The sequence below is a fragment of the Armigeres subalbatus genome, chromosome 1 (genome assembly GCF_024139115.2).
Source record: "Armigeres subalbatus isolate Guangzhou_Male chromosome 1, GZ_Asu_2, whole genome shotgun sequence".
Lineage (NCBI taxonomy): Eukaryota > Metazoa > Arthropoda > Insecta > Diptera > Culicidae > Armigeres > Armigeres subalbatus.
Window position 1 is genome coordinate 245,529,886 of NC_085139.1, and position 15,283 is coordinate 245,545,168.

The 15,283-nt window shown below is 40.6% G+C and overlaps 1 protein-coding gene across 3 annotated transcripts in view; it reads right to left on the minus strand.

Moving 5' to 3' along the window:
• The window catches only part of LOC134206339 (DDB1- and CUL4-associated factor 10 homolog), a 124,032-nt gene extending 110,258 nt beyond the window's left edge, over window positions 1-13,774 (minus strand). Inside the window, exons 1-2 of one of the 3 annotated variants that reach the window (XM_062682042.1) lie at window positions 13,359-13,774; window positions 12,855-13,106 (exon numbers count right to left, since the gene is read on the minus strand). In XM_062682042.1, coding sequence (XP_062538026.1) covers window positions 12,855-13,039 — 185 coding nt within the window. In that variant the 5' untranslated portion in view covers window positions 13,040-13,106; window positions 13,359-13,774. Of the gene's footprint in view, window positions 1-12,854; window positions 13,199-13,358 lie in introns of all 3 variants that reach the window. The other 2 variants (XM_062682041.1, XM_062682043.1) reach the window with 2 other exon arrangements.
• Window positions 13,775-15,283: the final 1,509 nt, after the last annotated feature.

The window sequence follows — 15,283 nt, forward strand, 5'->3', positions numbered from 1 at the left end:
TTGAAATAGCCACTGTCGCTCCGAACGAACCCATGTTTTGGCTTTTTTTTATTTTATATTTCTCAAGTTCAGCCATTAAACGGCTCGCATCTGAAGATAGCCAAGTGAGAGACGATAGTCTTAGTATCTTATCATTCATCTCCTTCAAAATTGGAATGTAATTGGATCTAAAACCAAAAGTGCTTTCAACCTCAACGTTGCCGAGAGGTTAGGTTTATCGTGAGTTCACCGACAACAGATCTAACGAAAATTTCCGGCGGCCACAATTCCCGACGATCCATGAGTTATTTCTACGGAGGAAGTTGCACTGATGGAATAAATGGTATGCAACAAAACTCCTGCTCCGCCGAGACGCAAACTTGCTGTTGACCTTAAGAAAGTCCATATCCCTCTCATCGTAGTTGTGCCCCTCCAACCAGCGGTCAGCAGTCGTTAAAGCACGACGACGATTAAGTTGGAAAACGCGACCTTCCGACCTCCTATCGAAGGCAAGTATCTTTCATTGTCAAACTCTTCGTACCCTAATTCTTTAAGGCCACTCCTGACGGAATCCAAGATTAAAAGTGCTCGCGTTTGCGGGGGCACACCACTCGATACGGAAGCAACGTACAACTGTCATTTTTATTATTTCACTCATGCTGCGACGCAGCAAAGCTAAATCAATAAAAATGACAGTTGTGCGCCGCCTCTGAATCGAGTGATGTGCCCCCGAAAACGCGAGCACTTTGGAACTTGGATTCCGTCAGGAGTAACCTTAACGGGACCAGGGTTTGAAACCAAAGGAGAATGAGAAAATCTCTCACTTATCATGTCTGTATACACTCTCGATAGGTAGCATACCGCGAGAGACTTTTTTCCGGTAGCTGTTACGATAATGAACTGATTCGGGGGGCTACAACCCGTGATAAATTTCTTGTATTAAGCCCTAATTGCGGAGGGACCTGTTCTGATGATGCATTTCATCAGTATTATCATCAAGGTAATTGAGTTCGAAAGCAGCAGAAGCGCCTTAATGATTTGGAAGAACGGCATGACTTTGACCAGCAACAGGGACAACCTGAGTGGCAGCAGAAGGAGCAGCAGCCGAGCTTATGCAGGGGAATAGCTACAACGGACCTTGAAGCATCTTCGAGATGTCTGGGTGCCATGCCGAAGCAGCAGCAACAGCGTCATGTCCAAATTATGGAGAAAACTGTTCCCGATCAATTTACAGCGGATGAACGACGTTGCATGAAGCCATTGGCAAGCTCGACTGTCAAAAATACGAGACTGTTAAAGCAAGCAGTCAAAGCATCCTCGAAGGCATCGACTCGGTCGTCCTAACTCCGAGACTTGCAAGCAAAAGCCCTGGAAGCCAGACAACAGCTAGAAGAACGGTTGGCGTTGGAACGTGAAATGTTGGAGCTTAGCGATTCCGAAACAGAGTCGTCTTCCAGTATCACAAAGATAAATGAGTGGTTGGAGAAAACCGATAACGTGGGCCAGGAAGCAGAAAATTCCATGGATGATACACCTCTACCGGTGTATGACGCACTTTTTCAAAAAACAGATGTGTCATCTTCCCAACCATATCTTCCCAATAACTGCTCCCCAATTGGACTGTCTTCTCGTCAGCAAATTATTGGTAATTCTGCTTTCTTCAGGCATTCACCATACCACAGCAAACTGGTACGGGTTACGTACCTGGGATCCACGTAGAATACCTACGATTCGACCTGCCGACCAGCATTCTGCGGATATCCAGCGTTGTCGGGAGGGTGCTAAGTGCCTTATCCTGTAGCTCCGCTCCAGACGGTCAAGTAACTCGTCATTCCGAAAAGCGCACTTTTTTTGTGGTGCGCACGTAAGCCTCCCAACAACGTTTCGGTCATAATGCACCGCTTAAAAACCCTTTTTGGTAATCCGGAGTCCACAGTAGAGACCATGGTTCAAAGGATTCGTATGATGCCACTACCGAAGGCTGAGAAGTTGGAGTCCATTATCGACTTTGGCGTTGCGGTACAGAATCTCTGTGCGACCATGCAAGTGTGCCAGCGACTACACTATGGGGAAAGTGTTGGCCAAAAAACGAAAAATTGACTTGCTTTGAATGACGTGTCTTGTATACCATTTGATAGACGAATAGTTCAAACATCTCAGGTTCAAACCTAGATTCCCAAAATTTCAGCCTTCTGTGATGAAAACTCATTGTGCCACAGACATCAGACTTAAAATTGTGAAAATTGTAGAAAAAATGCATTTCAAACAAATGCAATTTTCTCAGCGAATAACGTTCAAATTTTTGGATTTGATACACCGTTGGAAAGATAATTGTCTAAACTATAAAATGAGTATGTTGTTGAGGGTACACGGCTAATAAAAATTGGCAAGAATTGGGTAATTATTGAAAAAAATGTATATTTTCGCCTAAATTGGACTATATCTAACAAGCAGGACCAAGCAGTCTCAAGAGACCACCACCACAGTTTATTTTGAGCGACTCAATCAGACCCATATTCTCTCGAAGACGCTTTGAGTGTGATTGGACCGGAATGAAACCGAAAGTTTTCGTTCAAATATTTTGGAAGAGGAACTCTCATCATTGTTTTGTTTTGTTTGTTTCTTGAGCAAGGATAAACGGAAATCTGCAACCAGACACCTGAGGAGGTTAACTCAGGTTGTGTGGGGATGGGCTCACCCGACCCAATAAAACCAAAACCCTTTCGCCAGCCCGTATCCCCCGGCCCGCAATTAGGCAAAACATCAGGGGGGGACTACTGGGAACGCTCACGCCTACGCTAACTAACTCGACGTTATTTCACATCGACTTCAAGGGTGGTGACCTCACCACCCGTCGACGCAAGCTATGATAGTAACCTATCGGTATGTATCATAAACTCACGTAGGAGACAACAACCACCGCGCATGAATCGTAATGACACCTATATTTACATACGGAGGTCACTGCAGCCCACCCGCAACGTTTTTGTTGTCGGGGTGAGCATGGTATTTACTGCATCACAGTAGTCTCTACTGCAGCTGCTGGTTTTGTTCAAGACGCCACCAGCGCTGTAGTTTCGACATAATCTGTTGAGACGATGTGTTCACCGTATTCCATATAACCTCTTCCCGGCATATCCTCTCAACGAGGTTGTCCGGGTTTGTATCCATGCCACTAGCAAAGCAGCATGGCATTGCGTTCAACATCGAATCGCGGGCACTCAACATCACATGCTCTGCCGATTCTACCTCACCTACACATTCCGGGAATTCCGCAGAATCAGCGAACCCGCCACACCGCCTCATTGAGTTCTCCAAGCGCAGTTTTTCGCACACTAACGTCACTGTATAGGATATATAAAGTAAAAGTGTGTGGTAATCTTGCTGCGGCAAACATATCACGAATACTTTTGAAGGAAGACAGCACACATTGCACATTGGGCCACGTCGTAAAATTAGGAGGAAAAAAATATTTTCACCATCATGATAATATTTTAGGATCAAAGTGTCTTCAGCAAAGTCAAAGCTTATTATTTAAGCTTTATTTTGAAGTTTTTTGCAATAGGGTGGCCCCACTACATCTTGAGATAAAATTTTTAACTTCTATATTTCTAATTTTAGCATTGTACGATGTTCTAAAAAGTTGTTCCTTATTTAATTTTGAGGCACTTTGCTGAAGAAACCATTGTTTACGTCGTTTGTATCATTTGTTATGATAATTTTAAATAATTATGTTAGGGTGACCCTAAAAAATCAATATTTTGATTGTAACTTTTTAGTTTAAATTTTTATTGAATTGACGGTATTGAAATTACGGTCTGTTCAGTGAAGTTGTCATGTTGATAAGCATTAATATTATTGAACATGTTATTCTACCAGTGGCGTAGCCACTGGGGTGGTTTTGGACATAAACAACCCCCCCAGAGACAAAATTTTTAAAAGAATTTTTTTGTAATTTTTTTTTAAGAGAACCCCCCCCCCCCCCCCCGACCAGTTTTGTGGCTACGCTGTATTCTACCAATCGGTATATTGAGTGAAGATGCGCTGGAAATATATAAGGAAGTTAGGATTACTATAAACATTTTGTTTTTGACGAATTGGGCGGAATTTTCGGTTTTATAACACTTCTAGAACTGATGATTTTGATTTCGTCGTACATAAAGCCATTTTTAAATGATGGAAAAACCTCAAATTCCCTCAAATTCCCCAATACCAAAATATGAAGAGCAATCCTCAGCCCTTCCTCTGTCTAACCCAGGGTGAAATGGATCCCCCCTTTTCCCCATTCAAAAATACAGGCATTTGAAAACAACGGACTTTTTTTTAAGAAAAACAGTGATATCTCTGCAATCCACCAATGAATTCACTCGGTTATGTAACCAAAACGTGCATTTTTTTATGCTCTAAAACTTTGTAGAAGACGTCACTTCGATAAAAATTAAAACTAAAAAGTTACAATCTAAATAATGTTTTTAGGGTCACCTTACATAACCAAGTAAATTCATTGGTGGATTGCAGAGATACCACTGTTTTCTTGAAAAATCCGTTGTTTTCAAATGCCTGTATTTTTGAATGGGGAAAAGGGGATCCATTTTCCTGGTTAGACAGAGGAAGGGCTGAGGATTGCTCTGCATATTTTGGTATTGAATTTGAGGAATTTGAGGTTTTCCATCATTTAAAAATGGATTTATGTACGACGAAATCAAAATCATCCGTTCTAGAAGTGTTATAAAACCGAAAATTCCGCCCAATTCGTCAAAACAAAATGTTTATAGTAATCATAACTTCCTTATATATTTCCAGCGCATCTTCACTCAATATACCGATTGGTAGAATAACATGTTCAATAATATCAACGCTTATCAACGTGACAACTGCACTGAACAGACCGTAATCGTAGGTTGTTTCCATCACTCGTTCAATCGATTTTACTTTAAAATCGTTAGGGTGGTATGGAAAATTAGGTTTTTCGAGCGTAGTTTTTTTTATTTAATTTTTATCTAGATATTTATTAAGATGGTTCAAAAATTCGATTTTTCTCCACACCGATCACTCAATTCTGTCACATGTTCTAAGAGTCCTCCGCGAATTTGAGCGAAATCGGACTGATTTAGCACGAGCCGTTTCAAGTTTGCTTGGGAATTAGTATGGGGAAGTGGATTTTTCATCCTACTCATTATGGCGCTTCCCCATACAGCGCTGGCGAAAAAAGAACCCACATGGCCAAAATCGCATGTTGATTAATCGTTTCAATAATTAGTAATCGGTTTTAATCCAGCTTGCGAATCTTTGGTTATGATTATTGAACTTCTCGAAGCGCATCACTGATACGTGCAGTACAACATAGTAGCCTGATTTAGTCGGTGCTATCTTTCGCGCCAAGAGCAGCAATGTTGCCTGTGAAGTAGTTTCGCGATAAACTCCAAAGAACTACAACATAAATTAAAATCGATTACTAAATATTCGAACGATTATCCAAGTGATAGTTCTTAAGGGCTCCTTTTGGCTATGTGGGTTCTGTTTTCACCAGCGCTTAATTGGAAAGCGCCATAATCAGTATGATGAAAAGTTCACTTTGCTCATACTAATTCCAATTCGCGGAGGACACTCAGAACATGGAACAGAATTGAGTGATCGGTGTGGAGAAAAATAGAATTTTTGAACCACCCTAATATATATCTAGATAAAAATTAAATAAAAAAATGCGCTCGAAAAACCTAATTTTCCGTACCTCCTTAGCGATTTAAAAGTAAAATCGATGGAACGAGTGATGTAAACAACCTACGATTACGGTCTGTTCAGTGAAGTTGTCATGTTGATAAGCGTTAATATTATTGAACATGTTATTCTACCAGTGGCGTAGCCACTGGGGTGGTTTTGGACATAAACAACCCCCCCCCCCAGAGACAAAATTTTTAAAAGATTTTTTTTTAAGAGAAACCCCCCCCCGACCAGTTTTGTGGCTACGCTGTATTCTACCAATCGGTATATTGAGTGAAGATGTGCTGTAAATATATAAGGAAGTTATGATTACTATAAACATTTTGTTTTTGACGAATTGGGCGGAATTTTCGGTTTTATAACACTTCTAGAACTGATGATTTTGATTTCGTCGTACATAAAGCCATTTTTTTAAATGATGGAAAAACCTCAAATTCCCTCAAATTTTCCAATACCAAAATATGCAGAGCAATCCTCAACCCTTCCTCTGTCTAACCCAGGGAAAAAAGGGTCCCCCTTTTTCCCCCATTCAAAAATACATGCATTTGAAAACAACGAATTTTTTCAAGAAAAACAGTGATATTTCTGCAATCCACCAATGAATTCACTCGGCTATGTTACCAAAACGTGCATTTTTTTATGCTCTAAAACTTTGTAGAAGACGTCATTTCGATAAAAATTAAAACTAAAGAGTTACAATCCAAATATTGATTTTTTAGGTTCACCCTTACATTATTATTTGAAATTATCATAACAAATGACACAAACGACGTACAACAATAGTTTCTTCAGAAAAGTGCCTCAAAGTTAAATAAGGAACAACTTTCTAGAACATCGTACGATGCTAGAATTAGAAATATAGAAGGTAAAAAATGTATCTCAAAATGTAGTGGGACCACCCTATTGCAAAAAACTTCAAAATAAAGTTTAAATAATAAGCTTTGACTTTGCTGAAGACACTTTGTTCCTAAAATATTATCATTATGGTGAAAATAATTTTTTCCTCCTAATTTCACGACGTGGCCCACTGTGCATTGTCAGGAATACAGCGAAGTCACGCACACTTTTATTCATTTGGAGAAGTCAATATGATATGGTACGATATGCGCTTGCGACTCGTAGACACATCAGCCGGTGTACTCTGATAAGTTCCTGTTGTATTTGGCATTTAGTGCTATGGCCCATGCTGGTACGCTGTAGTGGATGAGGCATAATGCTACACCCGCTATCAACCTACACACTTGACGTGATAAAGACTTTATCGCCAATGATGCCCGTTAGCATGCATAATCGACGTGGCTCGTGAAATTGGGCCTATCGTCGATCATCACACCCAGATGTTGTAATGACCTCACGGAGTTGACTGTGCAGGTCCCTACTCTTATCCTCGCTACATCACACAGTGCTGTGTCCCTTGAACAAAAATGGAAAAATCGACTCTCGTAATTAGTCGAATCAAGTAGACCATGATATGTATTAACATATGTTTCAATTATGCTGTATGCGCATGAGTATCTTTGTGAGGTCACTGGGACGATCAAAACAACTCGTGTTTGTAAACATTTCCATCGCTGAAAGTGGATGATTTATCAACGGTTAGTAAAAAGCATCTTTTTCATTGCCTAAGTTTTCGAACGGTACCTTTCACTGTGAAAATTGATATGGAAAGCATAAAATCAAGTTAGTAAGATCCAATTCAATGTGTTTCAGTGGGACATATTTCGATCATTGTGATAAGTGAAGCTTCCAAGTCTTGGGCATGAAGTTATATAGGAAGAAATAATCTACAACTTTAAACAGCTTTTTAAAAAAAGTACATCAAAACACATCTCTGAAAATCGCACCAGATCTCACTTATAGTATTCTTAAGAGAATGGAAGTGATTCCAGCTGCTCTTATTTGCTCTATTAATAGCTGTTAACGATTTTCTAGATGATACTCTTGCGCTCAATAACATGGATATAGACAAACAATAGCTTTCCGTTGATCCGTCCTAACGAAAAGCTCCCCAAGCAACCAAAAGTTCGGATAAAAGGGGATGTTTTGGCTTAATCAGCTTGCATTTTAATTAATTTTTTGTATGGTGAGAGCGCAAAAGTGAACTTTGAAGTTCCGTTAAGGTGCTTGGAACTCAATGTGAACCAAAAGTGAAACAAATGGTTCGGTTATGAACAAATTTAAGTTAAATCTGAACTTTTGGTTGCTTGGGTCATGTGTTGAAGTTTCTGTCTGATTTATATAATCCAGAAGATTTCTCCGAGGAACTTGAGAAAGAACTAAAGCGGCTTTGCAAAATCTTTTGTTTGAGAATTGATCAAAAATGGTTAAAGAGCTTTCGATCATCCGAGAAATTCGAGAAGCAAAACTCTCTGATTGTCTTCGTTGGTAAATCTTCCTCGGAATCCGAAAATAAATATTGAAGGAATTACCGAGTCTTCATTCAACATCGCGAAGGGTAGACCTCAAAAACCGTTTCAGGAATGTTCGAATAAAACCAAGAAACTACGTGTTGAAGACCTTATCAATAAAAATGAACCTGATGAGCTAGCATTTGCGGCCAATATATCAAGTAGCTCAAGCGCAAATCATGAAAAGGTAATGACAGCGACACGTTGGCGTTGTACATTGACTTGAGTTTATCCGACAGAAAGTACAATCTGCTTCAAAGTACTTTAAACGAGGTGCATGCAAATCTGTTTCCTAGAGTTTACGCGTTGAAAAAGGAAAAGGAAAAAACATCATTCCTAAACAGGTTTCCGCGTCTTAAACGTCCGCTGAGGTTAATTTGCAAGACCTGATGAATTATACCTCGCTAAGCATTATGCAGAAATTTTCGGTAGAGAGCTCAAGGACGGTGAAACTTGTATGGAAATACGGTTTTGATGGACGCATAGGACATAGCACCTATAAACGAAAATTTTCGGAGGATGAGAGCTCAGATGAGAGTCTGCTTGTTGCTCTACTGCCCATGATTTCATAGTTGACGTATCAACCATTCGAAATGTCAGCACATTTCCTTCATTCTGATGATGATCCCAGTCACAACGAGTACGCTGGCTTCTACCCCTCTGTTACTAACTTCATAATAAGATGATATGATTGTACATATCACAAAGAGCCATGGCTTCGTAAAGAGTTATACACGCCTGAGCCTACCAAATAAACAAACTTGGAAAAAAAATTAATATGTTCCAATGATTTATGATACCATCGTTAAAAATCAATCCCTCAAATCATTACTAAGGATATTCTGATTCTATAGTATAAAACATGAAAGCTGGCGTTTACGTCACTTATGAGATGATCAGTTGGAAATTTGTCAATTGTTGTAATAAAAACTGTTATCACACCACATTATCATATTACATATTTTTCGTAAAAAGATCCTGGTTCTTTAAGGCATATCGTGAAATCTGGCGTTTACGGCATTTATGCAATTTTCTGTTCAACATAGCATTACGCAAATAGTAGTTTTTATCATAAGTGACAATTTTCTAAAAATGATCTCGATTATATTTACGAAGCGTATTATATGTTACGAAATTTGGCGTTTACGCCACTAATGCAATTATCAATTTAACATAGGTCAATAATGCAAATAGTAGAAAAACTAGTTTACAATAATTTTCCCAAAGACACCATTGAGTTAAAATGTGTAGAATGTAAGTTATGATTTTTGTCTCGAAGTTCCATACATTCGAAGCACTGTGCGTCATGTGCGAAGCCTTCTATTTGTAAACCGGCAAGGGAGACTTAAGTGTAATACTTCTTCGTACATTCCACAGAACCGGTCTGAGGATCGATCCCTGTGGAACACCCGCTGACACTTCTATCGATTGTTGACCGGTGTGGGTGTCATATATCAACACCCTTTTCTGAATAAATAACTTTTCAGTATCATCCTGCACAGATAATCCGGAACCCTCAAGCGATGCAGGGACTCAGCTATAGCTGCCCAGCTATCATTGCTAAACGTATTCTTTACATTAAGTGTAATCAATGCGCAGTACCTAATACACCTCGCCTATTCAAACCACGCGCTACCTTTGCCTATCCGTTATCGACTGAATTGCTTCGATGGTAGAACGGCCTTTACGGAAACCATACTGGTTGCTAGATTAAAAATAAAACATCAATTTCTGCCATTTCCAACGGTCTGGGAAGTTTCCTTCTCATCTAGACTTTGTTGGAGGCAGTTTCTAAACATATCTGGATCAGTAAGAATGGCGTGTTTTAGGACCAGGTTTGGAATACCTGGTACTTATTGAGCTTAAGTTTTCTTGCAGCTAAGATAAGCTACTCACTAGCGATACCACGTCGACTGACTCGTACGGTGTAGCGGGCCAGTTCGATGATTCATGTTTCGGAAACAACCCTTCCACTATTCTGGCTGCACAGCTGCTCAAAGCAGGCTCTCTTGCTACATTTCATCTCGTAGTTCAAAACTCTGCTCGCTGACTGGAATACCCGGCGACTATCAAACCTTTCAGCGTCTGTTCTAGCACGACGCAGAAGTTTAGCTCTAAGACAGGTTCTAGGTTCTACGTGTTCGACCACCAGTACACTGGTTGTCGATTACCGGGAGGTTTGGTCCTTCTTGGCATCGTTATGTCGCAGTACCGTGTTAGTACCTCGGTTAGCTCTTCGCCGCTTAGTCCTGTAGTTCCTTTCCCATCGTACTGCCTCCGCTAACAGTTTCGGGTTAAACTGTGAAGTGCGCATTCCTGGATCAGTAGCACCGACCCGCCTTGTGGTTCCTTTGGGGGTATAACCGACCATAAAACGTTCTTCCTGGTGGTCACTGGAAGTATGCCCCTCATGAACCAGTGTGGCTCCACCAACCATCCCGCGCTGATGGAGGTCACATCGATACATGAATCACCGTTCGGTTCTCTGAACGTTGGCACTTGGTCTTCGTTCAGCAGGACTACATTCAATACCGCTAGAGACTCTAGCAGGATATGACCTCTAGCGTTCAGGGAATCACCAACGCCTAACAATATACTCTTTGTCATAAACAGAGTTTGTTACCGACAAACGCACCTCGATACAAGCCTTTATCAGAACCCGCACACAATATGACAAGAATCATTTGCCTTGCATGCTGATATTTCCGAAAATACTATGCTAATTTTGTAATCATTGTTCGGTTCTCGAATATTTTCATAAAAGTAGAAACTATGATAGCATAAAACCGAAATTTACTCGAGAAATAATGCGAAATAACGGAATGAAAAGTTAGCAACAAAATTGTTTTCTTTTTTGTTGCTGACAAAATTTTTCGGTTCTTTGTCAATATTATCTCCGACAAAAACAAAGCTTTGTCGTTGGTTCTCTTTTGTTGCTTGTTTCGCATGCGGATTCCAAAAAAAATGATTCCCTGCTAGCGTTAGTAAACCGCGAACCCCTGTCCACTGCCCACGCATTGAAGTCACTTGCTACAACTACTGGTTTTAAATCAGTTAGTTTCGCCGCAAGAATAATGACTACCCTAGTGTACTGGCCTATACTCCGTCTAGGAGGACAGTAGCAGTTACAAAAGTAAACTCCGTTTACCTTTGCTATGACAATACCCTTATCTCCTGGATAGGATATCGCCCAGAAGTCCAGATTCCCATCATACCGGACTGCTGTTTCCAGCAGGGATGCGGTATGGGTCGGACAGCAAGGCCACATCAGCTTTGCACTCAATAACCGACTGTTGTAGCAGCAGTTGAGCTGCCTTGCAGTGGTTTAAGTTTAGCTGTGTTAATTGCATGTATGAATCTTTCTATAGGCCAGACAGGCCTGAGAATCGGTAAGATGCCTGTTGTCTGTGCCCGGGGGACAGTGCAGCCTGACAGGTGCGAGCTTGGTGGTTCTCAGCTCCACACCTACGGCATAGCTTACTGCGATCAGGCCCCGTGCAGTCATAGGATTTATGACCGTGGCCAAGGCACCTGTAACAGGCCTGAATTGGTTGGCTTGAGCTCAACGAGCACACATACCAGCCCACTTTCAGTTTTGCCTTATCCAGCACCTTCTTGGCCTCAGTCACAGGTACTTGGAATGAGGCAACCTGCATTCCCGCATAGCCTTTGCGTAGCCAAATCGCGGATTCCTGGATCTCTACATTGCACTGATCTCTCAGTGCGCCTACCAGGTCTCCGGTTCGGTTATCTCATCCAGGCCCTTGCACTGGATGTTCGAAACTGGGCCTAGGGCTCCATCTTGAACCCCATTTCCCATGACCCCCTGTGTCAACTTTTTATACTCAGAACTCTTCTAAGCAGCTTCACGCTTCAAGACGAGAATCAGCTTCAGTCTTGACGATAATCGCCTCACCTCTGTCTTTTCGCTTGCCACTGCCATTGGAAGGCGCACCCTTTTTCTCACGAACTCAATATGTCCGATGAATAGTTGCAGCAAGCATTCAAGCGTGTTTGGTATCATCCAGTGTCCCGGTGTTCAACCCGAACAAGCCTGGAAAAGTAAGTATGGTATTCGATGCTGGATTCGACATTATGCCGCAACTAAAGTATATTTTGAAATATTGCTCAACCCTGCCTTCCTGAACGGCCCTGATCGCGTAGATCTCAAAAGCCGCATAAAAAAGTCACGCAAAAGCGACTCTCTACAACAGAGCTCTAGGAGATTTTTTCGCATTTTTTTTTAAGTAATACTCGACTTAATTCCTGGACGAGGTCTCCTAGGAATTCCAGGACGAATTCTTGATCAAATTCCTGAAAGAGTCCTCGTAGGAATGGGTATAGGAATTTACTTGTAAGAATTCCTGAGGGAATTCCCGGAGGAATTCATGGAAGCATATTTATTTATAAATCAATGTTTTAATTTTCTTAAAATTACAGTGTAATGACAATCAGCATAAAAGCCAATAATTTTTAGCATTGAGCGCATTCGCTAAGGCGCTCAACATAATCGTGGAATTGACAAACTCTCTATATACTGCTAATCTGATGGTACTTGGGATCTAGATAATTATCCTCGTTGCGGATATTATTTCGATCATGAGTATTGAGTATGAGCCTATTTTTCCCATAATTGTACCGCATATAAATACATACGCTATGAGAGCGGTGTTCTATTCTATTTCCACCCATCGCTGCTATTGATGATTGTCATAAAGCTTGAAATAAGTAGCAAAAGAAACTTACCCATCCGGTGAAAACTCCAGATTGAACGCTCCACCGTACTCGCAGCTGTTGCATGCATTGGGCGGATCATTCCAGCTCTTCTTGGGCTCCAGCGAGTAATAGATGGCCCGGTGCACAGAATCGGCATCGCCGAACCGCGCCGGAAAGCCACTTTCTCGCTGCCGAAGCCATGAGTGCAGCGTCATATTATTCCGTTGGTATTTACACCTTGTATTGTTGTTATGAATGCAAAACAATTTCTTGCTGTTCCACCTGCACTCGAGAAATCACAAAACAGAACACTGTAAACACGGCCCTAGCCCTGTCGGACAGAGAAAGTCGTTCCACCGATACGGAATACGTAACTGTAAAACACAAACACCCGTCTCACGAATCGCGACTGCCAGAGTCTGCGAAAGGAGCACTCACTCAAGCGAGCAACCACAAGTACAAGACTGGGCAGAACTCGGCACCAGGCAAGAGCGGTGACTTTTTCCCAAAGCCAATCACTGAAACACTTCCTACCTTCACCGCGTGGCACAATTTCTTTCACAAATTCACTAATTTTTTCCCGAAATTAGAAAAGAAAACTTTGACCCAAGTCCACCCCGAAAGCAGCGAAGAAAATTTTTATCGACTGTTTTTTGACAGCCAGACTACTTTTTCCACTTTTTCTTCCTGGATGACGACGACGGTTCGGGTCTCCAATCGTGCGACATTCACCGATCGCCACCGAATAAAATGTAATCAAATTTTCTTCACTTCACAATCCTGGATCGAAACCGCGGATTAAAAAATCACTCACCTCCAAGAGGGAACTGAAATCCGAAAGAATTTGACGCGGACGGATGCGTAAAACGATGCTCTTTGCTTCGCGAGATCAACGATTCTGATTCTGACTTTTCTGGTGGAGGATGTTTCCTGATCCTGTGCACTGCTGATGCGATGTCTAGCAGTCGCGTGACTAGCGTTGATACGTTGCACGCCGCTAGCGATAAAACATTTATGAGCAACCAGTGCACGGAAATAAAAAATATGAAAATTAAGCCTCGCGTAACATTTTAAAAGTACCAATGCCAAAAAAACATTGCAGAAATCGAAAACATATCTCGAGCAACATATGATTAGGGCCGAAAAACCAACAAGGTGAACCGAGAAAAATGAGGTTCAAATTTTCTATGACTTATTTAATTCATTCATTGAAGCAGGAACTCATTTAATTGCCAAAACCTTGTCAATACTATACGTATATGGTTATATTATAACATCAGATCAAGATTAATTGAAAAACCATTCGAAATCTACTAAATTTCAGCTAAAATAAAAATTGCGCCGTTTACTCGCATCACCTGCAACACGTCTTGTTTTTAAGCCGTTTACTCAAAGCTATTAACACCATCGGATTTGTTTAGATTTGTTAGCCAGAGCAGTTCTGCTATGGGATATATCGAAAACCTAGTTAGAATATACATTTTAAAATAACTTGAAGCTAGTTTTTCTAAATAAACAATATAAAGTGAACGGCCTAAAAACCAAAGCAAACATTCCGCATGGTAGTTAAGGGCGCCAACAAAGGACTTAAAAACCACTATAGTGCAAATGGTTCATGAGACGTTCACTCAAAATAGCAATTAATGTGTTTCTTAAGAGATATCAAGTACGGAGTTTTAACTAGCATGAAGAATAATTTACAAAGCAATCGTTCATGCCAGAAAATCAAAAATCATGGTTTTGGTTTATAAGCCGTAATCATATGTTACGCGAGATATTTTTTATCAGGAATCGCTTATTGCGAGAAGATAGAAAAATTCGAACGAGGGTCCGACAGTCGACCGTCGGGAAGCTGTTCCGCAAACGTCAAATAACTTGATGCACAGAAAATAATGTTGGTTGATTTTTTCGGTGTGAATGATGATTATTGAAATCATTGAAAATATGTAACTTTAAACGAGTGTTACTTGCCGCTATATATTTTAAATAAGTTTTATGATACTTTCAAGGCATTTCGGAACGTTCTTATGCGTTTTTGAAACATTTTAGACTTCTCGAATATTCTTGATATCAAGGAATATCAACACTTTTCGCACAGTGCATGTCATTTGAAGTTTCCGACACTCAGTCTTTTTCTTCTTCTTTGCTCCGCAAAATTAGAAGTTTTCTCTGTTCTCGCAATAGTTTGCTTAGTTTAGATAGGAATTTGCCTTCCAATGTTTGTTTACAAAGTAAGTTACACCCAAATAGCAAATCGGTACCGAAATACCGATCAAAAATGGTTACCGTATATGTACCTGTCATTTTTTATGATTTTCTTGTTTTCTGTAAATGAATCAGTATTGGGGTAATAATTTTGGGGATAAATTTTTCCACCAAATAACACAGGCAAACCTGTCAAAATCCACAGTGATAAAATTGAGTGTCCGACGGGCATTTAAAAACCTCATTAATTGACC